At 46.7% G+C, this 15,186-nt stretch overlaps 1 protein-coding gene across 4 annotated transcripts in view; it reads left to right on the forward strand.

Annotated features, from left to right (window-relative positions):
* The window catches only part of plekhh2 (pleckstrin homology domain containing, family H (with MyTH4 domain) member 2), a 390,052-nt gene that overhangs the window by 369,574 nt on the left and 5,292 nt on the right, over window positions 1-15,186 (forward strand). For 3 of the 4 annotated variants that reach the window (XM_038812971.1, XM_038812954.1, XM_038812944.1), the window contains 5 exons: window positions 1,868-2,009; window positions 4,717-4,862; window positions 5,143-5,272; window positions 6,171-6,257; window positions 7,222-7,371. In XM_038812971.1, coding sequence (XP_038668899.1) covers window positions 1,868-2,009; window positions 4,717-4,862; window positions 5,143-5,272; window positions 6,171-6,257; window positions 7,222-7,371 — 655 coding nt within the window. The remainder of the gene's footprint in view (window positions 1-1,867; window positions 2,010-4,716; window positions 4,863-5,142; window positions 5,273-6,170; window positions 6,258-7,221; window positions 7,372-15,186) is intronic. The other variant, XM_038812963.1, reaches the window with a different exon arrangement.

Genomic DNA, 15,186 nt, shown 5'->3' on the forward strand with positions numbered 1-15,186 from the left:
GACTTCTCTCGCCCTAATCCCAATTACCCGTATACTAAGCTCCCTGTCCTTATTTAACATTACCTTGCCTCCTGTTTTCCTCCCTCCCCCCCCCATCCCCCCTTTTCCCTTCCCCCCACCCCCCCCCCCCCCCCCCTTACTGCTGACGTTCAATTTTTGTTAAAGAAATCAATGAACAGCTGCCAACTCTGGGTGAATTCCTGTATTGATCCTCTCAGAGTGAACTTGATTTTGTTCAGACTGAGAAACCCTACCATATCGCTGACCCACACTCCTGACTTCGGGGGCTCCGAGTCCCTCCATCTTAGCATGATCCGTCTCCGGGCCACCAGGGAGTTGAAGGCCAGGATATCGGCCTTCCCCCCCGGATCCTCCGACACCCCAATTATCGCCAATTCTGGACCTAAGTTACCCTACCTTCCAGGACTTCTGACATAACATCCGCAAATTCCTGCCAGAATTCCCTCAGTTTCGGACATGCCCAAAACATATGAACGTGGTTGGCCAGGCTACCCCCACACCATCCACATCTGTCCTCCAGCTCGTCGAGAACCTACTCATCCGGGCTACCATCATGTGGGCCCTGTGGACTACCTTGAACTGAATCAAGCTAAGTCTAGCACAGGACGAGGATGCATTTACCCTTTTTTTTAAGGCTTTTCCCCACAGTTCAGTTTCCAGCTCCCCTCCTAGCTCCTCTTCCCACTTCCTCTTCACCTCTCTGATAGGAGCCCCTTCCCACTCTAACAATTCCCTGTATATCTCCGAAACCTTCCCAACTCCAACCCCCGTTTTTGACAGCACTTTATACTGTAGTCCCCCCCGGGGAGGGGAGGAAAGCTTGGAACCTGCCTCCATACAAAGTCCTGCACTTGAAGATACCGAAACCCGTTCCCACCCAGCTAATCAAATTCCTCCTCTAATGTCTCCAAGGTCGGAAAGTCCTCCTGGATGAATTGATCCCCAAACCTCTCAATCCCTGCCCGCTGCCATACCCAAACCGGTGATTGTCACAGATCAGTGACCATACTGATGCCCCCTTCAGTCTCGTATGCTGTCACAATTGCCCCCACACCCTTAGGGCTGCCACCACCACCGGACGTGTAGAGTACCGAGCTGGCGAGAACAGCAGGGGTGCTGTCAGTAAAGCCTCCAGACTCGTATCTTTGCAGGATGCTGCCTCCATCCGCTCCCAGACCGACCCCACTACCCACTTCCTGACCATCGATATGTTGGCAGCCCAGTATTCCTTAAAAATATTCAATGAACTCCGTCTCCATTGCCTTCTCAAGGCAGAGAATTCTAAAGTGTCTCAACCCTGCGAGAAAAAGATTCTCCTCACCTCTGTCCTGAAAGAGCGACCCAAATTTTAAAGTAGTGCTCCTTATATGGGTCCACAAGTCACTTGCTTTCAATTCAAGTAGTTTCCCATTATTCCTACTTCCTGTACTACTGTCACGTCTCCTAAATAGATTTGACAATCGTTTTGACAAAGAATCATCTAGACTTGAAATGTCAACTCCCTTTTCTCTCCACAGATGCTGTCAGACGTGCCAAGATTGTCCAGTATTTTCTGTTTTTGTTTCAGATTCCAGCATCCGCAGTAATTTGCTTTTATCTCCGAAATAGATATTCTAATTATTTTGTATATAATTATGAAATAAGTTGTCCTGGGAAATTTGTATTTTTGAATGTAATTTTACGGTTATAACGAATCTACCTCAAAAGCTGTCTGAACAGTAGAAGACACCAACTGAAAGGGAAAGAAAGATGGGTTAATGTTTTGGGCAACGGCCTCCACCAACATTGGCACAAATTTTGATTCTGAATGGCAAAGTAAAGCTTTATACTGTTTTCACATTCACAGGTTGTATTTCTCTTCACAAGTTCGTGGGGAGACAGATAGAGAAAAACTACTGCTGATGTACCAAACAAATGTTGAAATAGTAAATGGACACTTTCCTGTAAACAAAGAACTTGCATTAGAAATGGCTGCACTACTAGCTCAGGTAAGAGTGTAAACCTGTTGACCAATTCCAGTTTCAATAATCTGTCTCATCTTAATTGTGTAAGGAGAAAATGTATTAGCAAAGTACATAAGAGAAGTGTTTAGATGCATAAAATATTATTGTATTAAAACAATTGTTTCAGTATTTAATGTTTCTTGTTTTTCTTTATGATCTCCTTTATGTTTCTATTAAACTTTTTTATTGTGTCACTGTGTAACCCACTCCACCTGTATTTTACATACAATAGAGTCCTGACTAGGTGCTATCTTCATGCAGACTTCTACCAGACTTACTACAACAGTCGACTACTCCTGGGGAGATGGTGGCATAGTGGTTAGGTCGCTAGACTAGTAATCCAGGGGCCTAGGCTAATTCTCTGCGAACATGGGTTCAAATGCCACCACAGCAGCTATGATTAATAAATCTGGAATTGAAAGCTAGTAACGGTGACCATAAAACTATCATTGACTGTCGTAAAAACTCACCTTGTTTGCTCATGTCCCCTAGGTATGTAAATCTGCCATTCTTACCCGGTCTCGGCTACATTTGACTCCAGACCACAGCAATGCGCATGGCTCTTAACGCCCACATCCCATGAAAGAATAAATAAATTAAAAATTATGTGACTATTTACATAATAATGTCCCACATAATAACCCTTAAGTACTGAACATCCAAATACTACACACCCCCAAATCTTTATCCAAATGTATTTGCAGTAATATTTATATGCTAGCCCTGATCCCCCTCCAGTGTCTGACCTTATAAATGCATACAGTCTGGAGGATCTACTATTTTATTCTCAAGTTGGGAGGTGTGGTCGTGTCAACTGCTTTAGGTTGCTTTGTTGGTCTGTCGTTGAAATTGTAGCACTTGGTGTTTCAATTTATTTGAGTTTCTACATCTGGTTCACTCCGTAATAGGAGGTTCACCATGAGGAATGGGGAGAAGTCTTCTCCTGTTCAGTCTGGTTGTGGCTTTTAGGGTATGTATCAAGTAAGATTATCATTGACCTTCGTCCTTCGGGACAATGATACGTAATCACTCAAGGTCCCTAGTCCCCTGCCACATCTGGTCTACCTGGACAGGTTTCTACAAGTGCAGTTGTAAAGTTGTACTTTTTCTTCAAGAGGATTATAATAGTACAGTCACTCTTTTCCACCTCCCACTACTATTCGGTCTCTTATGAACGCCGATGTAAGGTCACAACAGTCACAGCCTTCAGCCAGTCTTTATTACTCTTATGAAGGAGCCTTCAGGGCTTTTAGACTTGCTTGTTAAATTCTGCTTGCTCCAAAATTCTATTGCTTCTTCAGATAAAGTAGTGTCAAAGGACCTCGAGCCTGATGCTATCAAAGATCTTAAAATTCATCATCTCTATTATGCCCGGTTTTATACCTAGTCGGGTACCTATACCTAGAATACTGTGTAGTAATACAACTGAATTTTCTCTCTCATAGCTCGTATGACCCAGATTGGAGACCTGTAGAATTTTTAATTCTAGTTTTTTAATACTATTATTTTAAAATATAATTTAACCTACACAATCTATTTACACACTTGTTAAGAAATTTCTGTCAGATCTGACAGCCAGAGTCTGACATGAATGAACCTCATCCGTCACCATAACCAACAGAGTTAAAATCCCAGATTGAGTTTTAAATGTTTTTTTACTGTATTCCCAGTCCATTCCTGCTGATCATGCTGGTTAAAAACATCCCTTATAATTCTGTTAAAGCTTGGAATGTGCATCAGGAAAGTGTCCTGAAACACTGATAAGTTAAAATGTTTTTTAAATTCATCTTAAATTTATCTTCTGAGCTTCTCTCTTTAACCCCTTTAAGCCAGTGGCATGATGGAGTCATGACATCAGCATTCCTTCAAAACTTCACAAATTAGCCTGAGTAATCCGATAGAATCTACAATACAGAAGGAGGCCATTCGGCCCATCGCGTCTGCACCAGCCCTTGAAAGAGCACCGTACCCAAGCCCACGCCTCCACCCCGTAACCCAGCAACCCCACCCAATCCCTTTGGATACTAAGGGCAATTTAGCATGGTAATACACCTAACCTGCACATCTTTGGACTGTGGGAGGAAATGGACCACCTGGAGGAAACCCACGCAGACATGGGGAGACGTGCAGACTCCGCACAGACAGTGACCCAAGCTGGGAATCGAACCTGGGACCCTGGAGCTGTGAAGCAACTGTGCTAACCGATGTTTAACCGTGCTGCCCAACTGTGCTACCCATATAATGATATAATGCTGAGGGCTATCATGATGAGCCTGATCCCATCTGTACCCAAGTTCTTTCAGCAATGGTTAATGAACAACATTTGATTATAGTTCTATTTCTTGCTTGGGGATGCTAAAACCTGAGGAAGCACCCATATGGTGGGTCCAGCAGAAGCTAACTAATGAAGCACAAAGCTGATTTTGGATTACACCATTGATCCTTCTGGTACTATGCCAGTAACTTTCAAGCTGCCATGGATTCAGACTGACACTTGGGGTGGAGGCTTAATTTTCCTGTAGGCCCAGCAATTCATTAATTTTTGCCAGTTTGTAAATTCTATTTAACACTGCAGCTTTTCTCAGTAAGGATATTTAGTATTAGGATGTCCAAATTAAAATAATACTGTTGACAAATTTGACTCCCTTGACGTACATTTTAAACAGCCTATTAATTGTGCATTTTTCACTAGGTGGAGTTTGGAGACTTTGAGCGACCATTCTCAACTCCAGCGGGTCAGATCTCAATACAATCTAAATCAAACCAAACGCTGAAGCAAGTAATAGAGAAATTTTACCCAAAAAGATATAAACAAGGATGTACAGATGAGCAAATTAAGTATGTATGGAACCCATTCAGTACAAACATTCCAGTTTTCTATAATTTGCCATTCTTTTCAGATTCAAGTAGTTGATTATGTAGCTCTATTGTTGAAAGAATCAGTGTGTTTATTTTATAACTACTTGAGAGATGAAATAAAGTCCCCAGCTTTTCACTGGTAGCATATCAAAACACACCTTGGCTTATAGAAATAAAAATAATTACTGTTCAAACATATTTTTTGAATAAATTAATGCAGCCGAAAACACTTCACTGTACCATTGTGTGTCAACTTTAGACAACTATGTCAGCGACTTTCTGCTAAATGGATGGCTCTGCGAGGACGTGCTGCTGCTGACTGTGTGCGCATTTACTTCACTGTAGCAAGGAAGTGGCCTTTCTTTGGAGCAAAACTGTTTGCAACAAAGGTAGGATATTGTTTATTCTTGTCTAGACTTGATCCCCCAACTGTGAATTTTCTTCTAACATTGTGCTGCATTAAATGTTTCATAAAAATGCAATGTGTTTTATTGGTCCATCGCTTTGAAGCACCAGCTGCGACCTTGTTTTAAATTTATTCAGCTCTGTTACTTCATTCATTCAACTACATGGTTTAATAGAGAGACGGAATAGGGGTTCAAACTCCCAATCTGAGTTGTTCATTTGTGGGGAAACACTGAGCAGAAGAGGTTGCTTCCCCAACAAGTAGCAGTGAAGGTTGAGTCATTCCGACTGAATTCACACAAATCTGGTAGTAGTTGGCTTTAGACTGACACTGGCAGAAGTCGGGAAACAAATCTCTGACAGTCCTTCCTTCTGGATAGTGATGGAAAGATATGAAGAGGCAGAATACATTGGTTTTATTCAGCCATAGAACATTACAAGGGAAGATATTCTCTGATGCACTAAATGTAATTAAACCATAAGTGCATTCTTTATAATAAATGATTTTAGTGCACATAGAAATCTTCTGCCAATATGGTGGAAATTAGCCAAAATCAATAGGAGCTTCAAATTGGTCAAATCAAGTGCTGAAAACCAATATTACTTGGCATGTGTGACCTTTGCCACATTTTCATTAACTTTTAGGCAGTCCTTGCTATTATTTAATGATCTTGGAATTTCTACATATTTCACTATAATATGTGGAAAATGTTGAAAATTTGCCTTCTGAGCACTGACAATTGGAACGTCACCTTAAGAAACAGGGAAGGATAGTGAACGAGATCAAATTGTCGGTTCAACCTATTTAATTTAAATTATTTTCTTATCAATATATTTGTCTTGTAGATACATGATAGCTCTGCTTTTATTTTTGTTATGTAGCCCATTTCTCCATCACAATCTGATACCGCACCAATATGGTTAGTTGTGCATGAGAATGGCATCAGCATATTGGAATACAGCTCTATGGTAAGAATGACCACCTTTAAACACTGCATGATCACATTTCCCTGTGTTTAATTGAAACACATAGTACCATGCTGTTCAATCTAAATAAGGCTTTTCCTCTGTTGTGAAGGAAGAACCTTTTTAGGAATGACCAATGCACACGTGGATGAGGAGGGTTTGGAGATTAATTAAAACTTAACTACTGAAAGATAAATTCTGAAACAACAAACAATACAAACTGATTCACTGGTGCAAACAGAATATCAGGAAAAGTTTGCATGAACTCATTACAGCTATCTGCACGGAAGTATTACTGCCAGCTGTTCTTTCAAGTAGACTGAACCAACTTTCCAAAATGAGAGCAAACCGAATATATGGGGCGGGTTTCTCCACCATCGGGAAACCCCCGGGATGCCAGCAAAATGGAGAATCCCGACAGCGGAGAATTTCAGCCCATGGAATTTGACATCGATCTGATTTGCTGTGAGATTTGTATTTTTTTTAATATAAATTTAGAATACCCAATTCTTTATTCCAATTAAGGGGCAATTTAACGTGGCCAATCCACCTACCCTGCACATCTTTTTCGGTTGTGGGGTGAGACCCATGCAGACACAGGGAGAATGTGCAAACTCCAATCATTGAGATTTGTAAGTCATTAAATATCATGAAATCTTGAAGTTTAACAACCACAGTGATGTATGAAATCAAAATTAAATAATTCAGGAGAAACGAGGACTCCCAGCTTAAATCTGGACCTTTGCCGCCCTGGACTCCCTAACGCTCCCAGCTACAATACTTTGCATCACCCCATTCCTTAACTTTCCTTAGAGATACCCGTTCGTCTTTTCTTTGCTCGCCAGATTCTGCCAGAAAGGATCAAGCATGTGACTGGTGGAATTCAAATATGGCCATGCAGGGAAAGTTTTATATTTGTTGTACCTAATTACCATTTTTTTTCTTTTTTTTTTTTCCAATTTCACAGCGCTTGATAACAACATATGTTTACACAAGTATCGTGACCTTTGGAGGCTGTCGTGATGATTTTATGCTTGTAATTGGAAAAACAGCAGACAGTATAGGCACAAAAGACAAACCAACACAAAAGCTCCTGTTTGACATGTCCAAACCCAAGGTTTAAATTATTATATTTTTAATCTATTTGTACTTAAAACAAATGAGCACTGTTTATCTGTATGTCTTGTTTTCTGAGCAGTAAATGTGGTACCTGTTCTTTATTAATGCTTAATTTAAGAGACAATTAAATATATAAAAAACATTGACATTTATATAAGACCATATTTATATCGGACCATTAACATAGCAAAATACTTGATGGTTGGGGAGTAAAGTTTTGATCTATGAAGGAACATTAAGGAAATTAGAAGAGAGAAATGAAGGTATAGTTCAATAGGTAGAATGGAAGGAGTATTTGTAGGTGAGGCATAACAAAGTAAAGGAAGTTGGCATGGTAGAATGGAGGAAATCATCGGCAACTGAAAGCATGTTGAACTCAAATGGACAGAATTTTCAACTGATGATCCCAGCCTAAACAGCAGGACCTGTAGCAGGTCAGGGCCGGTTGACAAAGTCAATGGGCTTTGCCATGACATTGGTATCCCACCTCCAGGTTTCCCGTCCAATCAGAAGGGAGTGATGGTGGGATAATGTGGAGATTCTGTCAAAAGAAGGATTTCTTTAAAGGGACCCTGGCACGGGTTAAAATGACTGAACTGGATTACGATACCTAAAGCTGCAGCAACAACAGAATGGAGAGGAGACCACTAAAGGCAGTCCCTCAGGTGTCTCACTTTTATACTTTGGCATTTGTGAGCCTGAAATGAGGACAAGAGTTAGAAGCCTGCCTCTCAAACCATACTGGTGTGCATGAAAAACAGCAAGGAAGTTAGCAGCAACTATGGTCTTTCTGACCTGGAGATGCATGACAGTAAATGGCAGAACCCCTTTTGATGTGCCAATCCCCTAATTCTGACTTTCCCAGTATTCTCCTGTACACAACTCCTCTGGTCAACATACCTCGCAGTTCCACACATCCCTCTCACTCCAGGCACTTCACTTCTCCATCTCAACAGCTAACACGCATGCTAGCCCATATCCTATTGCCCTACACCTTCCGCAAATGATGTCCTTCATTTCTAGCCACATAATAGATTTCTAACATTCATAACCCTCTGCTTTGTCTCCGGGCAGAAGTAGAGCACACAACTCTGGGGAATGGCAGAAACCTGGGTTGAAGTTGGTGTACCAGTGGCACCTTGACAACCAATGGCAATGCAAGCCCATCTGGTGCATTGGCAAGGCGCTTGTATTCCAGGAGGCTGCAGATGTCAGCAACTATTTTCCATGAGAGCCTGAACGTCCTGAGACTCAGACCTGTTAAGAGAGATGATCCTCAGACTCTAGGCTGATCCTCAGCCTTGTGTTGGAAGTCTCACCTCCTCGGAGCTGAATCACCATGTTCATCTCCTCTGTCTTGTGGAGCAATATGTCATTGAGGAGAAGACTCTTGGGTGTTGCTCCTGTTGCCTCGAGCAGGGATAGTGTTGCTCTTGTTCCTCGTCACAGATGCAAGGTATGTAAGCTGCTTCCATGCCATTATGAAGCCTGGCAGGAAAGTGCAACTGAAAGTGAGTGAAGGGAATTCCAAGAGTCAGCAATCACCTGCCATGCACTGAAGGCACCCTCTAAGAAGAAATATTGTGATTAGCAACCTCTCACCTGGACATGGCTGCAGCTTTTCAGTTTCACTCACTGATCAAAGGCTTCCAAACTTGCCAGTTTACTGAAGAGCATTCCCAGCTGTGCACGCGCCTTGATGATCCTGGCGAGTTGGAAACAGCTCAGGAAATAGATCAGCTGACTGTCACAACTGGAATCTTTGGTCAAAACAGTAGTTAATGAACTATTGGAATATCGAAATTCCTTATTGGACAGCTGCACAGGGATACCTACTCACCTGCAAACCCACCCAGGTGAAATCTCACGTTCAGGAACGGATTGGAACAGCAGAAGCCTCGGCCTTCCTTCTAAAGTCTAAAATAGCAATCCTCATCACCTTTTCAGCCTCTTTAGGTATTGATCTTGGGCGGTATGGAGGCGCAGTAGTTAGCACTGCTTTTGGTGCCTTGGACCCGGGTTCGATCCCGGTCCCGGGTCACTGTGGAGTTTGCACATTCTCTCCATGTCTGCGTGCGTCACACCCCCACAAACCCAAAGATCTGCAAGGTAGATAGATTGGCTGTGCTAAATTGCCACTTAATTGGAGAAGAAAAAAGAACTGGGTAGTCCCAAATTTATTTTTAAAAAGATATTGATCTTTCTCTGTCCAGAGTTGGTCATATGGCTTACCCACTCAGACTCGAGTTAAAACTGTAGTCAGGTCTGATGACATAAAGACCCATCCTGTTACTTTGTAAATGGTAAGTAAGTAAACAGTGCTTTAATATAATGTTAAAAATCAGATTTGCGCCAATTATCAATTAAACAATAAGTACTTGTGCGTTGCTGTTTACTTGGTACATGTCTTCTAAAGTCTGAAAATGGATAAAGTTAGCTACTTTCAACATGAAAAAGATTTTAAATATTTTTTTAATAAAAAGACTGCCTTGAATATCAGAATAGTAATTCACTTGAAAAGTGATTAAAACTTTTAAATGGCAATGCTTTTTACCCCTGGGGTGTCTTCCATTTTGGAAACATTATGTGGAATACTATAGACAGAGTATGCTTGAAATATGCTTATAACAGATAAAACTTGTAATACAAAAAATTGTTGGAAATACTGAGCAAGTCTGGCAGCGTTTGTGGTGAGAGAAAAACTAGCTGAATATTTCTGAGTTTCCAGACTTTAACATTGGGAACTTGGGTTGTGCCAAGCCCACCAGCGGCTTCCATTTACCCACCAAAGCGACTTTGCATGAGGCAGCCTCTTAACTGATCGCTTCTGCACTTGCTGCCCAATTAGGAATAGTAGGTGGACCAGGGAAGTGGGAGGGCCACAACAATATCTGGATGGCAGATCTACAAGAGAAGCTGAGCGCTGCTAGAAAAGAGGGAGATCTAGGAATCTCCCTGGATTAGAGCATGGTGGCCCCTTCTTCACTCGTAAAGAGGATGGCAAAGTACTCTGATGCCTGGGGGTGGAGGGTTGACCCCCTCCAGAAGAATAACTGTGGGTGCAATTCTCCGGAAACATTGTGGTAGCGGGTGGGAATTGCCATGAGCTTCCCGGCAGTCGGCCCAGCGAAGCCAGCAACGCTATTCAACGTTAATTGGTCCACTTAACAAGGCCACATGGCCTTCTCGCCACAAATGAAGGCTCACCAGTCCCCCTGCTATCAAGGTCGAGCAGCACTTAAGCTGCACTTGCCCTGCACACCCCAGCCAGCTCGCAACAATAACACCAAGGAGACCAGCCCAAGGATTCAGGGTGCTGACATGGGGAGACTCGTAGACGCAATGGAAGCCAGGAAGGGTATCTGTTCTCCCGAGGGACCCGGAGTGTGAGCCATAGGGCAGCCAGTGCTGCCTAGGACGGCAACTGTGAGCTCGGGGGTGTGACCAGGAAGACTGGCTTCCAGTGCCGAAAAAAAGTCAATGACCTACACCGGATAGCTCAAGTGAGTAGACACCAATGCCCTCACCCCACACCCCCCCCCCCCTCAAAGGGAGCATCCATCCCCCCAACTCCATCCGACCCCCCAATTCTCCCTCTCTTCACACCCCCATTCCCAGCACTCTGAACCACGCACGTGGTTAACGATGCCCCCTCTGTGTCTACCGGACAAGCTCTCCCATAATCATCGGGAGAGGGCCCAGTCTAGCGGAGTGCTGGACTTAAGAATCCTCACCTTTTGAGGAGTGTGTCCTGGAGTGACTGGGGTAGCTGAGGACAGATTGGTCACCCACATGAAAGCTGGCAGATGCCACGGAGGTGAGGAACCACTGGGCTTCCCCTGGGGGACCTGTCAAACGTGAGTTGTTATTGCTTCACTGACTGACCCATCCCTCCCACTGACCACATGTCCATTCTCCCACAGGTACTCCAGCCGATGGCGACGGCCCATCTGGACTCCAGTCATCCCAGGAGACCACATCGTAGAAAGCTCTGAGGCTGCCACTATTATAGTCGCGCCATAGCTGCCCCCCACTTCCACCAGCGCAGATACACACACCTCAGTGAGACATGTTGGTGCACAGGCTTCGGAGGCACAATCTGGTGAGCACCACACTGTTGCTGATGTACATCAGGCGGAGCAGGAACCCCCAGCTACGACAGCAGTTGGAGGGCTGCTGGGTCCCAACCTGATGCTGAGCCTGTGGATCAGAGTTACCCGGAGCTGTTGGAGACAATAGCGACTAGCCGAGACATTCAGAGGGAGATGTCAGCGTCACTCCAGATCTATAGCCGCTTGGAGGCGTTCCAGAGGCTACGAGCGCAGGAGATGTCGCCGGCACCAAGGCCAACACTGTTAGGGTGCCGACCACAGTGGAGAGCCTGGTGCACGACGTCAATACCATGAGTAAAGGTGTCCAAGGCATTGCATAGTCAGTGACGGCCATAGCTGAGGGTCTTGACAGAATGTCCGATCGCTGCGGGATTTCATAGAATTTACAGTGCAGAAGGAGGCCATTTGGCCCATCGAGTCTGCACCGGCTCTTGGAAAGAGCACACTATCCAAACCCACACCTCCACCCTATCCCCATAACCCAGTAACCCTACCTAACACTAATGGCAATTTTGGACACTAAGGGCAATTTAGCATGGCCAATCCACCTAACCTGCACATCTTTGGACTGTGGGAGGAAACCGGAGCACCCGGAGGAAACCCACGCGCACACGGGGAGAACGTGCAGACTCCGCACAGACAGTGACCCAAGCCGGGAATCGAACCTGGGACCCTGGAGCTGTGAAGCAATTCTGCTAACCACTATGCTACCGTGCTGGGATGTCACCCAATACCAGGCTGACCTTGATCAGGTGCTGCAGAGCTTGTCCCAGTCGTAGGTGGACATTGCCGAGCATGTGCCAATCATTGAGGAGCATCGCCGAGGGCGTCGACACGATAGTGCAGACCATGGGGAACTGTCACTGCTGGCAGAGCCAGATGATGCAGGGGCAACCAGGGCTTGAACCAGCTGCCCTTCCATCCCAAGGTGAAACCCAGGGCCCTATGGGCGCCGAGCAGGAGGAGGGAGCGCTGAGCACCAGCCCGGACCCGTTCCATGGAGTGGCGACGGTGGCCACCAGCTCTCCACCGCCCCCCCCCCCCTTTTCCACTTTTACCCTTCTGAAGAGGCCACATCTCGAAGTCGGCAAACTGAAAAGGGCAGCACGGCTGAGCATATACTGCTGCCAGGTGAGACTGGGTCCTCCGGCCTCATAGCCCCCAGAGGACGCCCGGCAGATGTATCGAAGGCCACAGGACAAGGTAAGCATGCCGGCGGGTGCCAGGTCCCGGAGGGAGACCGTGTCCTGCCGACCGTCGGGGTACTCCACATATGCATACTGCGGGTTAGCGTGGAGTAACTGGAATTGTTCCACCAACGGGTCGGACTTGTGCACCCGCACATGCTTCCGGAGCAAGATGGGTCCGGGGGTGACCAGCCACGTCGGGAGAGGGGATCCGGAGGACTACTTCCTGGGGAAAACAAGAAGACGTTCATGAGGTGTCTGATTTGTTGCGGTACAGAGGAGTGAGCGGATAGAATGTAGGGCCTCGGGGATAACCTCTTGCCATCGGGAAATAGGGAGATCTCTGGACCGGAGGGCCAGTAGTATGGTCTTCCAGATGGTACCATTCTCCCGCTCGACCTGTCCTTTTCCCCCGGGGGTTATAGCTGGTCGTCCTGCTAGAGGCAATGCCCCTGTTGAGCAGGAATTGACACAGCTCGTCGCTCATAAAAGAGGAACCCCGATCGCTGTGTATGTATGCGGGGTAGCCGAACAGGGAGAAGATGGAGAGGAGGGCCTTAATGACGGTCGATGTGGTCATGTCGGGGCAGGGAATGGCGAAGGGGAAGCGGGAGAATTCGTCAATTACCGCCAGGAAGTAAATGTGCGGTTGTTAGAGTGAAGGGGCCCCTTGAAGTCAATGCTGAGACGTTCGAAGGGGTGGGATGCTTTGATCAGGTGTGCGCGCTCGGGGCGGTAGAAGTGCGGTTTGCACTCGGCGCAGATGTGGCAGTCACGGGTTACTGTCCTGACTTCCGCGATGGAGAAAGGCAGGTTGCGGGCCTTAATGAAACGGTAGAGGCGGGTCACCCCTGGATGGCAGAGGTCTGCGTGGAGGGAGCGGAGGCGGTCTATCTGCGCACTGGCGCAGGTACCGCGGGACAGGGCATCAGGAGGCTCATTGAGCTTCGCAGGACGATACAAGATGTCATAGTTGTACGTGGACAACTCGATCTGCCACCGTAAGATCTTGTCATTCTTGATCTTGCCCCTTTGTGCATTATCAAACATGAAGGCTACTGATCGTTGGTCTGTGAAGAGGGTAAACCTCTTGCCGGCCAAATAGTGCCTCCAATGTCGCACCGCTTCGACTATGGCCTGGGCTTCCTTTTCCACAGAGGGGTGGCGGAGTTCGGAAGCCTGGAGAGTTCTGGAGAAGAAGGCCACGGGACTGCCCGCTTGGTTCAGGGTGGCCGCCAGAGCAACTTCTGATGCGTCGCTCTCGACCTGGAAGGGGAGGGACTCATCGATGGCGCGCATCGTGGCCTTTGCGATGTCCGCTTTGATGCAGCTAAAGGCCTGGCAGGCCTCTGTCGACGGCGGGAAGGTCGTGGTTTGAATGAGGGGACGGGCCTTGTCAGCGTAGTTGGGGACCCATTGGGCGTAGTATGCGAAGAAACCCAGGCAGCGTTTGAGGGTATTGGGGAGAGGGAGTTCCAAAGGGGGCGCATGCGTTCGAGGTCGGGGCCTATCACTCCTTTACGCACTACGTAGCCGAGGATGGCTAGACTGGAGGTTGGCATCATGGTCCTGCTGATCGTGGCCGCAGATGGTGACATTATCAAGATACGGGAAGGTAGCCCGTAATCCGTACTTGTCGACCATTCGGTCCATCTCCCGTTGGAAGACCGAGACCCCATTTGTGACACCAAATGGAACCCTAAGGAAGTGGTAGAGGCGCCCATCTGCCTCAAACGCGGTGTATTTGCGGTCACTCACGCGGAGGGGAAGCTGGTGGTAAGCGGACTTAAGGTCCACAGTGGAGAAGACCTTGTATTCGTGATATTGTTTACCATGGCGGAAATACGGGGGAGAGGATACGTGTCCAGTTGCGTAAACTGGTTGATAGTCTGGCTATAGTCGATGACCATCTGGTTTTTCTCCCCAGTCCAGACCACCAGCACTTGGGCTCGCCAGGGACTGTTGCTGGCCTCGATGACCCCTTCCGTCAGCAGCCTCTGGACCTCGGACCTGATGAAGGACCGGTCCTGGGCGCTGTACCGTCTGCTCTGTGTCGCGACGGGTTTGCAATCGGGGGTGAGATTAGCAAACAAGGAGGGGGGGTCCACTTTGAGGGACGCGAGGCTGCAGACAGTGAGGGGGGGTATAGGGCCGCCGAATTGGAAGGTCAAGCTCTGCAGGTTGCATTGGAAGTCCAGTCCTAGGAGTGCCGGTGCGCAAAGGTCAGGGAGGACAAGGAGTTTATAATTTTTAAAAACCTTCCCTTGGACCGTGAGGTCTGCGATGCAGCACCCGGTGATGTGGATGGAGTGCGACCCTGAGGCTAACCCGATTTTGTGTTTTACAGGATGGACAGGGAGCGTGCAGCGTCTTACCGTGGCAGGGTGAACAAAGCTTTCCGTGCTCCCGGAGTCCAGCAGGCAGCCCGTCTCGTGGCCGTTGAGGTAGATGAGCGTCGTCGTTTTGACGAGCGTGCGTGGACGTGACTGGTCGAGCTGAATGGCCGCGAGCCGT

Source organism: Scyliorhinus canicula, chromosome 1 (genome assembly GCF_902713615.1).
Source record: "Scyliorhinus canicula chromosome 1, sScyCan1.1, whole genome shotgun sequence".
Classification (NCBI taxonomy): domain Eukaryota; kingdom Metazoa; phylum Chordata; class Chondrichthyes; order Carcharhiniformes; family Scyliorhinidae; genus Scyliorhinus; species Scyliorhinus canicula.